Source organism: Hyaena hyaena, unplaced genomic scaffold (genome assembly GCF_003009895.1).
Source record: "Hyaena hyaena isolate Hyena2069 unplaced genomic scaffold, ASM300989v1 scaffold_129, whole genome shotgun sequence".
NCBI lineage: Eukaryota > Metazoa > Chordata > Mammalia > Carnivora > Hyaenidae > Hyaena > Hyaena hyaena.
Genome location: NW_024080763.1, coordinates 1919639 through 1933863, shown reverse-complemented (window position 1 = coordinate 1933863; position 14225 = coordinate 1919639). Strand labels below are relative to the sequence as shown.

Genomic DNA, 14225 nt, shown 5'->3' with positions numbered 1-14225 from the left:
GCAAAAAATCCTGCAAAAAAAAAATCCAAGAGGCTGACTTAGAGGAATAACTAAGTCACAAGAGAATCGAAAAATCCCAGACAGGAAATGGGAGCCTCACAACCCTCAGTGGCCGTTTTCTGGCAGTCCTTGTTTGAAGCCTTCTGTGGGGTGGGGTGGGTCTAAGCGCCCCCCTCCCCTGTGGGCTCAGGAGGTGTGCTGAGAGCCCAGTAGCTGGGGGCTCAGGCTCACCCAAGTCGCTCCTGGGTCTCCCCTCTAGGGACCAACTCAGGCTGGCTTTAAAAATACTGACTTGGAGGTACTTGGGTGGCTCAGTTGGCTAAGCACCCGACTCTTGATTTCGGCTTGGGTCATGAGCTCACCTTTCCTGAATTCAAGCCCCACATTGGGCTCTGGACTGACAGTGCAGAGCCTGCTTCGGATCCTCTCTCTCCCTCTTTATCTGTGCCGCTCCTGCTTGTGCTCTCTCAAATAAACTTAAGAGGTGCCTAGGTGGCTCAGTAGGTTGGGCATCCGACTTTGGCTCAGGTCACGATCTCATGGTGCATGGGTTTGAGCCCCACGTCGGGTTCTGTGCTGACAGCTCAGAGCCTGGGGCCTGCTTTGGATTCTATGTCTCCTTTTTCTGACCCTCCCCTGCTCACGCTGTCTCTCTCAGAAATAAAGAAAACATTAAAAATTTCTTAAAATAAAAAAAAAATAATTGAAAAAAAACTGGCTTCATTCAATCCCTCATTGCATGCGGGACAGACAGACAGTGACTGGCCAAAGGCCACAGAGGGAAGAGCAGAGCAGACAGCACACCCCCACCCCTTCCCTTGTCCCACAGTTCGGGGAAACCAGGAGGCTGTCCCCAGTCTCTGGTCCCAGGCCTGCCACACCGGCTGTGTGCGCCCTTCCACGGCTCTGCAATTCCTGGGGCAGATGCAGACCCTCACCCAGCTTCCAGCAACCGGGACCCCTGGCCAAGGCTGCAGTTCTGTATGTTGTTTGCAGACTTCTTTTTCAATCACCCCCAGGCATGGTGACTTCCAGGTCGTTAATGACAGGGCTGGCACTCAGGAGCCACTATGCTAAAGTGCTTTGTGGTAAAAGGGAAGGTGGACGAGATTGGGGGCTGGTTAATCTTACTAGCTCGCATCTTTTTCACTTTCCATTGACCCCACCGGCCCAGGGGAAGGCCACCAAGGTCAGAGGCACCCAGGCCCTCCGGGGCCCGTACACTCAGACACCAGAGCCGTACATAGTCCTGCTGAACAGGCTGCCCCCACCTATCTTCAGACACCATCTGCTCTGCACTTGATATTGTGATGCAAATTAACGAGCCATAGTAGCTCAGATATTTCATTAACGATTTGCTGGGACTGCGGGACTGGACCGGTGCTGACCGGGGAGTAGGGGGAAAAGATCTCATTTGCAAGTTAATCAAAATAAAGGCTGAGAGCTAATAAAATTCCTCGGAGCCATTATACGTGCAGGAAACAGTGGAGTCCTGAAAATAGATTTTAAAGAGTTTTTCCTAAGTGCACTAAATGGCATTTTTGTATATATTACTCATTTGAATGGCTCCTGCTGGTGTTTTTAAGAATCCATCTGGCAAGTTAGACACAAATTTAAATGCTCTGATGCACACTCGGGACGTTCCACCACTCACTCCTTAGACAAGTGGAGGCACTCTGTCCCCCAACCCCTGAGTCTCTGGGGCCCCTGGGACTACTCCTTCCCTCCCCACACAAGCCTGCCCAGCCCACCCAGGGCTCCAGGCCTCCACCAATTATTTTAAATAATGTTAGGCAAGTGTCTTTGCCCCAAGACTTAGATTTCTCATCTGTGAAATGGGAATGATTGTACCTGGTGCAAAACACATTTGTATTAATGCTTGACACATACTGTTTCATAAAGGCTATCTCTTAGGGGCACCTGGGTGGATCAGTCGGTTAAGCATCTGACTTCGGCTCAGGTCATGATCTCACCGTGTGTGAGTTCGAGCCCCACATCGGGCTTTGTGCTGACTGCTCAGAGCCTGGAGCCTGCTTCAGATTCTGTGTCTCCCTCTTGTTCTCTGCCCTTCCCCAACACATGCTCTGTCCCTCTCCATCTCTCAAAAGTGAATAAACGTTAAAAAAATAAAAATGAATAAATGCTATCTCTTTGAAGCACTGCCTCTCCTCTGGGGCTATCCAAGTGGTACTCACTAGGTATTCTTCTTTTTAATTTTTTTAAATGTTTTTTTATTTATTTCTGAGAGAGAGAGAGAGAGACAGTGTGAGCAGGGGAGGGTCAGAGAGAGAGGGAGACACAGAATCTGAAACAGGCTCTAGGCTCTGAGCTAGCTGTCTGCACAGAGCCCGACGCGGGGCTCGAACCCACTAATCGTGAGATCATGACCTGAGCCGAAGTCGGACACTTAACCGACTGAGCCACCCAGGTGCCCCTATTTTTCAAGTAAATGTACGGACTAAAAAGCCCCATGAAGCCCCCCTTTCACCAGTGACCCCGGTGCAATCCTGTGCCTGCCAGGGCACATTGAGTGAATGACATCTACATTCGAACTCAATACCCACCACACGTCTCCATTCAATACCCACTTTGCAAAGGCTGCACGGTAGGAGACCCCAGGGGAGGGGAGGGGCTCAAACCCAGAACCGTAAGATCATGACCTGAGGCGAAGTTGGACCTTTAACCGACTGAGCCACCCAGGGGTCCCCCCTCAAAAAATTTTTTTAAATAAAAGTTCATCCCCAGGGTGCCTGGCTGGCTCAGTTGGTAGACTGTGTGACTCACTATCTTGGGGTTGCAGGTTCAACCCCCATCGGGTTAGAGATTACTTAAAAATAAAATCTTTAAAATAATGAAAATAAAAGTTTATTTCCTTTGACCCAGCAACTCACTTCTAGAGACCTACTCCAAAAACACAGCCTGTATCAACATAAAGCCATCACAACAAGCTTTGTTTAAAGAGTGAAAAATTGTAACAACCCAAGTGTTCGCCAATATGAAATTATAACATATCCACATATGAATCATCACAGAATGAGATACACTTATAATTATGGACATACAAAAGCATCCAAAATACTATGTTCGAGGGGGAAAAAAAGAAAGAAAACAAAGTTCTGTAATACATTGCTTAATAAAGATCCTTTAATAAAAATGGTAAATACCAGCACATAAGCACAGGAAAAGCAATTATTTTGAAAGAGGAAAAAGGAGTATAACAAAAGACCTTCTTTTAATAATTTCTAAATGATTCTAGATATCGCCCAAGAAGCTGAAATGCTCTTAGAAAATACATGAAATAAAGCAAGAATGTTCTCGAGGAGCTTAACGCGTCAGGTCGTGAGGACCAGAACTGCGGTAACAGCACCCTGATCCCACTACGGACACTTTAAATATAAGCTGTAGAAATCTTTTTTTTTAATCTGAAGAAAAACTGAAAATAAATCTTTTTTCTTTTTTTTTTTTTTTTACAAATTATATCACTTAAATCATAATTTGGGAATGTTAAACATTAATTCTCAGTTAAAAGTGACATTCACAGGGTACATCTTGGTGTTGGCCAACATGAAGTTTCCTTAAATCCAGTATTTTACATAAGCTTAACCATTAAACCTTCCCAAGACTCAAGGATTATAATTTAACTTTTTAAGGTTAAGCAAGGCTTCCATTTAATACCCCAGATAGCTTTTGCAAATACAAAACATTTGTATCAGTAAGGAAATCATAAAAACATATAAATTATACTGAAGGGCTTGATTAAAAGGCTCTCTATATACAAGTAGATGCATTTTGCCTTCGAAAGCACACGCACACACAAACTCAATCGAATACAGATGCCATTACATTCTCTTAGTCATGTTACAGGACAAACTGCATGTTTATAAATGTCATCCTATTATGCATGAACTGAAAAAAAAACGTATGAAAAAAAAGTCCTTGAAGCCACCGGGGAGTGGAACGTGCCTGCGTGAAGCACGTAGACACGACAGTACTTGTACGGCTGCCGTCTCCGGCTGGCTCCGGGCAGCACTGGGAACGGTCACCGACCTCAGAAAGACAGGATGGTCTTGTTGATGATTTCCACGGACTCTTGAATTTCATCCTCCTTGATCACAAGCGGGGGTGCAAACCTGATGATGTCGCCATGGGTTGGCTTGGCCAAAAGTCCGTTATCCCGAAGCCGCAGACACACCTTCCAAGCATCATAATCTAAAGAGAAATGGCCAAACAGGCATGCTGATCAAAGACGGATGTTTAACACTCCCTTGTGAGATGGATGGATGCTTAGCATGTCGCCGCGCAGGGCCCGCTAACGAAAGATGGCATGGAGTCGCAAGCTTGCTTTGCTCTTTTTTTAAAGATGAAGTTATTTCTCAGCAAGTACATTACTAGGTTTGAATAGTATGATTAGACACACCGGTTTTGCGGGTTTTTCAAAATGAAAAAGACCAAGCAAAAAAAATTCTGTGCTAAAGGCTGTTATATTATGAGGAACCAATGCAAAAAGAATGTGGGTAGGACGTGGGGAAGTTAAGTGGCACGGAACAAACAATATCCAAATCCCAGTGACGGCCACACATTCTGCAATCGGATGTGCTTCCAGAGCCCAGGGAAGGAAGGGGACTCTCATCACGTTATGGTAGGATGCGCAAGCCCGGCCGCGCATCAGAATCACGGAAAGGGCACTTCCAACGCCTGGGCGCCACCCAGACCCATCAGATCAGAATCTCTGGCGAGAGGCGAGTTTGGCTTCATTCTTTAAAAAGCTCCTCAGGTAATTCTAAAGTGTTGCCGTGGCTGGAATCACTGCTTTAGAAGGAAGGTGAGCACAGGAGACTCGGGCAAGGAGCCTCAGAGGGCTATTGCCAATCAGATGCCACACACTCGGTTAGGTGGCCGTGGGGGCTATTTTGATCACCATCGTCATTGTCATGATTACACTGCTGCTCCCCCTACCTTTAGTGAAGCACAACGTATGGGGGCAGGGCGGGAGAATAGCAAAGAGGAAACCTTCCAGGAAAGTGCTCGGTGTAGACTAACAGAAAGGAGCTGGAAATCTCCAAGTACTGCAAAACTAACCCAAGGCATGGGCTACCTGGGCGGCTCAGTTGGCAAAGCTTCCGACTTCAGCTCAGGTCATGATCTCAGGGTTCGTGAGTTCAAGCCCTAAGTCGGGCTGTGTGCTGACAGCTCAGAGCCTGGAGCTGCTTCAAGGATTCTGTGTCCCTCTCTCTCTGGCCCTCCCCCATTCATACTCTGTCTCTCTCTCTCTCAAAAATAAACAAAATTAAAAAAAAAAACTAACCCAAGGCAGAATAGCAAATGACGTAAGGGAACAAAAACAGGTCAAAGTAGTAAATTCCTTCCTGTAGGAAAGGGCTCTAATTCCACAGCCTGTAGCATAAATCAGCCGATACAAAGCCTAACAGACCCGGTCCACAAGCTCAAACAGGGGAGGCCAGCAACCAGACAAAATACCACGTGTTTTCTTTCTCCTATGAATATCACATCTTGAGGAAAATGTTTGAGTCCATACCTTTGGTTTCTCGAATGACAATAGCATTCAGTAATCCTTTGCCCCTGACAGCGGTTACAATGTCAGACGGCAGCTTCATCAGCTCGTTCCTCAGGATGATACCCATTTTTTCTGCATTTTCAGCAAGGTTTTCTTCTTCCAAAACCTGCGTTTGAAGGGAAATTACTACCCACATGTTAAGATTACCCTCTTTTATGTTGTTCTTTAGACGAGAACATGGACTATAAGCAAAGGAAGACAATGACCAGAGTAACTTAACTTTCATTTCTATTTTCCAAAGCCTATACCAGTTTACTATCTAATTAAACATTTACAAGCTCAGATAGAGCCTCACCTTTGTCATGAATCCATGACTCTGATTTTAAGGCAAAGTAAGAATTAAAATTTATGTAATGCAACTGACCGATATCTTTTCTGCTTAGTTGACTAAATCAACGGACAAAGCATACTTTAATTTGTAACCTACAGTGTTTCCTTTTCTTTTTTGCCTAAAAAGTGCGTTCTTAGGGATCACGTAATTTTATGCCTGTAGTGGGCACCCAAGGAAGACATCTGAAAGCGGTCAAATCTACAGTCAGTCAACCCATCAATCAACGCCTCGCAGGCAAGGCCTGGTTGGAGGGCGAGAGCTCTGTGAGCCACCCAGGGCCCACGGGCCCAAAGCCCCAGTGACTGCAACTCAGAAGCCCACAGAGGCCCCCCGTCTACTAGACGCAGGGTGAACTACCGAGCACCCTGCCCCTAAGATCCTCCCTCTGCACTGCATGTTCTACAACACTGTCTCATTACACCAACGGGCCCCTCCAACACTGTCTCCACCGACGGACACCCCATGCCCAGATCAGCCCTACCTCCAGGGCCGCGATGGCCACGCGGCAGCCCAGCGGATTGCCCCCGTAGGTTGACCCGTGCTCCCCGGGTTTAATGGTCAGCATCACCTCGTCATCACACAACACCGCCGACACCTGAGAGACAGAGAATTCAGTACTGAGCAAATCATTTCTCGGACTAACTATCCCACTCTTAGCACAGCAGGAACACGAGTGTTTATGAAGCAGATATGAAAGTGGACAGAAGGCTTCCCCTAACAGGAGCTATACTTCTTTCCTCCTAACTAGCGGTGACAAAGTGTCAATACCTTAAACACAGCAAGCGCGCGCCAGGGCGCTGTGATGGCGCAGAACAAGGGCATTTGGGAACCACGAGGAAAGCGGTTTCTGCAACAATATGATTTAGAATTCTTTCCACTTTCAAGGTAAAATGCTTGGTTCAATTGCTTAAAAAACACAATGTTCTGCACTATGTTCAGAACCCTTTACCCTTAATCCAGTACCAATTACCGGCTCTGAATGGCAAACCCAAGGACAAAACCATAACAAAACATTCATTTTTTCCAACCTCTACGTTAATCAGTCATGATTTTAGACAATTAGTAAGGCTAGATTTCTCAACAATGGGAAAAAAAAACCCTAGGGGTCTCCAGGAGAACTTTTGGGGTAAAATGTTTCCATCGAAAGAAAGACCGTAGCAAATTCCTAGGCACACTCAATTCTGCAGCGGAACTTAACTAAGTGGGTCAACCCTGTGGGACCCAGAACTGTTTTTATTACATGTGCTGGTGACCCAGAGCACACGGAGTGCAACCGAACCAAGGGAAAGTCACTATTGTCACCACCAACTGATGTAAAAATATCTTAAGGACAGATTTCATGAGAGTAAGGAATAGGAAGAGAGATGGAACACACAACTTACAGGGTATAAGCCGCCTGAAAGCGCCTTTCCAAGAAGGACTATATCAGGTCTGACATTGTCATGATCGACAGCCAGCCACCTACCAGTTCTGGCCAATCCTGTCTGTATTTCATCAGCAATAAACAGAACCTATTGGAAAACAACGTAATACATTAATTATCGATTTTGTTTCCATAGGGAAGATAGTGATCTCCTACCTTTCCCCACACAAATGATTTCAATACCATCCTGTGAAAATCCTGTAGACAAGCAATCATCTCCTGTGTCAGGCTACTCTCCCCAAGGGCCCGTTCTGCTGCACAGTAGAAAGTGAGCACTTTGGGGCGGAGGGGGACAGAACTATTCTCTGGGAAAAAAATTAATTCAGTTGCATCTTCCAAACATTTATTTAATATTTCCTCCCTAAATCTGTACCAGCGTGGCGGGAAGAGGAAGAGAGGGACACAACAGAGGGTCCGGGGAGAGCACAGCACAGGCCACCAGCGTGAAGAGAAGGAACCACAGTTGGGGCCAGGAAGTCTGCGGCTCTGCCTGGGCCCCGGCTTGGCCAGTGGCCAGAGGCAGTAAACAGTCAGCTTCCGGGCAGGCCGCTGAGAGGGAGCACCAGAGGGCCTCAGAATGAGGTCCCCCCACCCCAGCCGTGGAAGTGGGATGTCATCTTTGCTTCTCCCCTAAGAGCCCAGCCCTGAGCGACGCAGGCAGGTGCAGGGTGCACAACCTGATGCCGGGTGCAGAGCTCTCGCACGCCCATCATGTAGCCGGGATCCGGAACGACAACGCCCGCCTCTCCCTGAATTGGTTCTACCATGAACGCGGCAACGTTTGGATCCTGAAGAACACGCTACAGAAGAATAAGAATGCGCTTTAGTAACTTCCTTTTTAACCTATTTAGAAATCGGAAAACATGGGCTGTGTGTATTTTCATGGTAAGTATGCAAATTAAGTTTTTACATTAACTTATATCCTGACTTCAAAGTATTAACATTTCTGACATTCAATTACTGAGAGCCCCAAATACTTAAGCTTTAAGCTACTCTATCCTTTATTTTCTAATACGGAGTTAAATGTACTATAAAAACGAAGACATTCGCTTTTATAGTAATTTCAGTGAATTAGTTTTAAAGTTTAAAGACATTAGTTTTAAATATTTCAGTGAATCTTTGTATTTTACAAGTTATCTACTCATAATTTTATTTACTTTTTAAGATTTTATTTTTAAGCAATCTGTACACCCAACGCAGGGCTCAAACTCACAGCCCCGAGGATCAAGACTGCGTGCTCTGCCCACAAAGCCAGCCAGGCGCCCCTCCACTCATAATTTGTGGCAGCTGGCTGAAAACTGAGTAATCTTATCTAATGAAGTAGTTAAACACATACTATCCAAGTTATTTACACAGGACACAGATAGCAGTTAGCTGGCTCTCAGGATTAGACCTGGGCACCCAACTTCCCCACGTTGGAAACAAACCGACCATTACAGAGACAAGTGTGGAACCTGGACCCAACTTAAGTTAGATGTTCACGGCAGCCACATATCTATGTTTGATTCACACATCCAACAAATGTAATTTCTATTTGCTCTGTGCTGAAGCACCATGCTTCTAGGGAAGTACCTCAAGAGCAGGCAGATCATTATACGGAATGACTTCAAACCCTGGCATAAATGGTCCAAAACCTTCGTAACTGGTTGGGTCTGTGGAACTGGAGATAGCAGACAGTGTTCTACCCCAGAAGTTCCCAGCTGGAAAGGAGAAATAAACAGAGAGGATTTCAAACAAAATCCCAAATTTAATAAGCACTTTCCCCCCAAAATACCTTAATAAGTTTGATTTTGATTTTTTTTTAAAATGAGGGTTTGCCTTAGAGAGCCTCCGGTGGGTGAGCTTTCATTTGTTAAAATAAAAGCTGATATTGAACACCATGGCTCACATGCCCACCAAGGTCTGGCCTTCAATGACTATTTCAGGCACTCCTCTCCTGAATCGCCAGACTGCAATATACAGACCCTGCGGATAAACGCTTGCCTTTTCTTCCAATAATCCCGAACACTAACAACTGAGGCATTCAATACATGTTTTTCTAGATTCGATGCATGTGTGATAGTGACCGCCCCCTGCTCATGCTGTCTCTCTCTCAGAAATAAATAAAGCATTTAAAAAAAAATCAGATAAGCATGGGGTGCCTGGGTGGCTCAGTCGGTTAACCATCCGACTTTGGCTCAGGTCAAAATCTCATGGTTTGTGGGTTTGAGCCCCACAGTGGGTTCTGTGCTAACAGCTCAGAGCTGGAGCCTGCTTCGGATTCTGTGTCTCCCTCTCTCTCTGTCCCTCCCCAATACACACATGCTCTCTCTCTCTCAAACAAACAAACAAAAAAATCAAAAAAAAAAAAAATCAGATAGCCGGATGAGAAATAAATCATATAGTCACTCATTTTAGGGAGTAAGGAGTAGGAAATTACTTAGCAGAGAAAAATCCCATTTATGTAGAAATACTTGGAAATAATCCCAAAAGAAAAACACTCTCTCAGTTTTTATGAAACATTCAGCAAACAGTGTATCATGGATGAGGCAAACACATGACAAATATTCTATCAGTAAATTAAAACAGCAATACCATTTGTACATTGACATCACAGAGGTTAATGCTGAATCTCACATACCTGCAAAAATCACCTTCGCCTTGTATTTTGGAATACCCTTCACGGTATAGCCCCACCGACGAGCAAGTTTGCAAGCAGTCTCTCCAGCCTCCACTCCTATCAAGAAAAAAATTTTTTCAATTAAAAAAAATATTTTAGATTATCAAAAAGTAGTAAGATTATTTTCTTGGATATTTAATTAAAAAAATAAATTATTTTACCTGTATTCATAGGAAGAACTTTGTGGTAGTTGAAAAGTTTCGTAACATACTCTTCATATTCTCCAAGTACATTATTATAGAAAGCCCTAGATGTTAAGGTCAGTTTGTCTGCTTGACTTTTCAGGGCATTCACAATCTTTGGATGGCAGTGACCTTGGTTGACAGCACTGTAAGCACTCAGGAAGTCAAAATATTTCCTGCCTTCTATATCCCATACGTAAATACCTAAATATATAAAGGGAATTATTTTAGAAAATCACTAAGCTACAGAAAGTTCAAAGATTAAGACCACTGGCAAGCCTTCTGAATACTTATGAACCTCCACTTAATGCAGAATGGTGGTTAGGACAGGGATTAGCTCATGCATAGGAAGCTGGTTATAAATAATCTGGTTTACAAGGAAGTATATTTTATCTGTCCAGCTTGAAGCTACACATTTAACAGGAAACACCATAACATGAAAAGGTTTATAAACTGTAGAGTGAAACCTTTACTCCCAGAAAACTAGGGTTAGGGAATTTAAAGGCAGAAGTTATACATAACCTAAAAATCATGATTAGCTGACTGTAGCCACCAAAAGAATGGGAATATATGTTTTCAGATCACTCATCTAACGGAGAAGGATCTAGTGTCCAACAACTCAATTCAAAAATGGGCAAAGAACGTGAATAGACATTTATCCAAAAAGGATACACAAGGGGCGCCTGGGGGGGTTCAGTCAGTTAAGCGTCCAACTCAATTTTGGCTCAGGTCATGATCTCATGGTTTGTAGTTTCACGCCCCACTTTGGGCTCTGCATTGACAGTTCAGGGCCTGCCTAAGATTCACTCTCTCCCTCTGCCCCTCCCCCCCACTCATGCTTCTCCCTCAAAATAGATAAACTTTAAAATATATATAATATTTATAATGTTATATTAATTATAATATTAATATAATATTTATATTATATCTATATCTATAACATTTAAGGGGCACCTGGGTGGCTTAGGCGGTTAGGCATCCGACTCTTGGTTTCAACTTAGGTCATGATCTCAGATTTTGTGAGTTTCAGCCCCACAGTGGGCTCTGGGCTATCAGTGCAGAACCTGCTTCAGATCCTCTGTTCCCCTCTCTCTCTGCCCCTCCCCTGCTTGTGCTCACTTGCTCTCTCTCTCTCTCTCTCTCAAAAATAAACATTTAAAATAAATAAATTTTTATTCTTTTTATTAAAAAAATTTTTTTTAATGTTTATTCATTTTTGAGAGAAACAGAGACAGAGACAGAGCGTGAACAGGGGAGGAGCAGAGAGAGAGGGAGGCACAGAATCCAAAGCAGGCTCTAACTTCTGCTCAGGTCAGGATCTGACAGTTCTTGAGTTTGAGCCCTATATCGGGCTCTTTGCTGGCAGCCCAGAGTCTGGAGCCTGCTTTAGACTCTCTCTCTCTCTGCCCTTCCTTCACTCATTCTCTCTCTCTCTCTTTCTCTCTCTCAAAAATAAACACTAAAACAAATAAAACAAAATGGTAAATTTTAAGTTATGTACATTTTTAAAAAAATTTTTTTTAGCTTGAAGGGCACCTGGGTGGCTCAGTCAGTTAAGCATCCGACTTCGGCTCAGGTCATGATCTCACAGTTCGTGGGTTTGAGACCCGCGTCGGGCTCTGTGCTGACAGCTAGCTCAGAGCTGGAGTCTGTTTCAGATTCTGTATCTCCCTCTCTCTCTGACCTTTCCCTGTTCATGCTCTCTCTCTCTCCCTCAGAAATAAATAAAACATTTAAAAACTTTTTTTAAATTTTTTTAGCTTGACTATAGATATTAAAACATATTGGGTGGCTTACCAGCTAACTTTTACCATGTAGTCAACGTACCGTTTTAGTCGTTCAACCACCCCATGAGAGTGTTAACCACCCTACAGTGCAAACATATAGAAAGAGACGCTTAGATTTAGCCCAAGCTGGCACACATGAACCAGGACTCGACCCCAGGTACTCAGATTCTAGAATCCACAATCTGCTACTCCAAGAATATCTTTACAAACCAAACTGTTTCCAAATTTGTAATAGAGATTTTGTTCAAAATCTAGATTACACTGCGGGTCCCAAATAAAATACAGCAACTGATAAAAATGTTTAATACTCACACATCATCTTCTGACCCAAAGCTAAGTAATAAATTTTGGTTTTATTAGGTTAAGACTGTTATTTCAAAATGTGGATTAAATCACCACTTGGCAACCATCAGTAATCATTTATTCAGGCAGAGAATAATTAATGGATGCCAAAAGTGTGAGTGGAAGTTTGCAGAGTCTCAAATCATGTCCCCATAAGATGTGTAAAGGGGAAAAATGTTAACTTTGCCATGAAGAAGGCTGGCAGACTCTACCTTACCAGCCAACTCCAAACTGAGGTTCATTCTACAAAATCATTGGCCTGTGCTCTTCAAAAACATCAAGATCAAGGGGCGCCTGGGTGGCTTAGTCGGTTAAGCGTCCGACTTTCACTTAGGTCATGATCTCGCGGTTCGGGGGTTCGAGCCCCGCGTCGGGCTCTGTGCTGACAGCCAGCTCAGAGCCTGGAGCTTGTTTCAGTCTGTGACTCCCTCTCTCTCTGACCCTCCCCTGCTCATGCTATCTCTCTCTCTCCTAGGAATAAATAAAACATTAAAAAAAAAATTAAAAAAAAAACAAAAAAAAAACATCAAGATCAAGAGAACAAAGACTGAGAACTGTTCTGGATTAAAGAAAACTAAGCAGACCTGAAAACTGAATACAACCCCTGATCGGAGATTTTCCTTTTGCTATAGGACAACAAATGACATCTGGATCAGGGCTGTAGATTAGAAAACGGTGTTGTATCCATGTTAATTTCCCATTCTTGATAATGATACTATTGATATGTAAGAGAACGTCCTGTATTTCAGGAAAGACACACAAAGTATTTAGGTATAAAGAGGCATCACATGTCTGCAACTTTCTGTCAGACAGTTCAGGGAAAAATAGTGTGTGTGGAGAGAAAGAGAAGAAATAAAGCAAATGCGGTCATATGTTAGCACTCGAGAAATCTGGTAAAAGAAAATTCCTTGTACTACTGCTGCAACTTTTAAGCCTACAATTATGCCAAAATAAAGTTAAAGGAAGAAAACAATAGCCATAGTCTAGTACTCAGCTTATGTGTCTTACAGGCCCTCGTGGCAAAGACCGAATAATGACTAAGTTCATCTTGTGTTCCGCTCAGTACCTAACGCAGCAAGCACTCAATAAATGTTGAATTAACTAGATCTATAACACAGAAATTAAATGCATGTGGGAAAATGTATCCTGAGAACACTTAAGAACTATTTTTACAAAAGGTTTCAAGTGAAAGGGACGAAGGGGAGTTGGATTAATTCAAAATGTACCTTTCCCTCTCTCCAGGGCAACAGGTAAAGGGTGGTAGTTGTGTGCACCATATTTAGATTCTCGCTCAAAAATGTAATCAGAAGATGGAGGGCCTTGGATTGTCTTTTTGGTCGCAACAGACGTAGCAGAAGCCACTGAAGAATGAACTCCACGACGAAGCACAGCAATGGTCTGCAAGTGAGCTAGTTTGGAAAACATCGTGCCTTTAAGGGAGGAACACCACCTACCTGTCCAAGGAGAAGAGAAGGCAGTGAGAATAAGAATCTTCCCAGAGGCCAAGTGTATGGGCTCATCACCCACAGTCACCAAAGCATAGGATGAGACAGGGACAACCTGGGTGGCTCAGGAGGTTGAGCGTCCAACTCCTGGTTTCAGCACAGGTCATGATCTCATGGTTCATGGGTTTGAGCCCTTTGTCGGGGTCCCTGCTGTCAGCACTGAGCCGCTTCAGATCCTCTGGCCCCTCTCTCTATGCCCCTTCCCTGCTCGCATGTTTTCTCTCAAAACTAGACATTTGTTTAGAAATTACAATTGGGGCGCCTGGGTGGCTCAGTCAGTGAAGCATCTGACTTTCACTCAGGTCATGATCTCGCAGTTTGTGGGTTTGAGCCCCATGTCGGACTCTGTGTTGACAGCTCAGAGCCTGGAGCCTGCTTCAGATTCTGTATCTCCCTCTCTCTCTGACCCTCCCCTGCTCAC

General features: G+C 44.1%; 1 protein-coding gene across 2 annotated transcripts in view; it reads right to left on the bottom strand.

Moving 5' to 3' along the window:
• Positions 1-3130: 3130 nt before the first annotated feature.
• OAT (ornithine aminotransferase) overlaps positions 3131-14225 on the bottom strand; it is a 19972-nt gene continuing 8877 nt past the window's right edge. For both annotated transcript variants that reach the window (XM_039237940.1, XM_039237939.1), the window contains exons 3-11: positions 13526-13753; positions 10150-10374; positions 9950-10045; positions 8902-9029; positions 8007-8129; positions 7289-7417; positions 6388-6501; positions 5537-5681; positions 3131-4209 (exon numbers count right to left, since the gene is read on the bottom strand). In XM_039237940.1, the coding sequence (XP_039093871.1) occupies positions 4049-4209; positions 5537-5681; positions 6388-6501; positions 7289-7417; positions 8007-8129; positions 8902-9029; positions 9950-10045; positions 10150-10374; positions 13526-13724 (1320 nt within the window). In that variant the 5' untranslated portion in view covers positions 13725-13753 and the 3' untranslated portion in view covers positions 3131-4048. The remainder of the gene's footprint in view (positions 4210-5536; positions 5682-6387; positions 6502-7288; positions 7418-8006; positions 8130-8901; positions 9030-9949; positions 10046-10149; positions 10375-13525; positions 13754-14225) is intronic.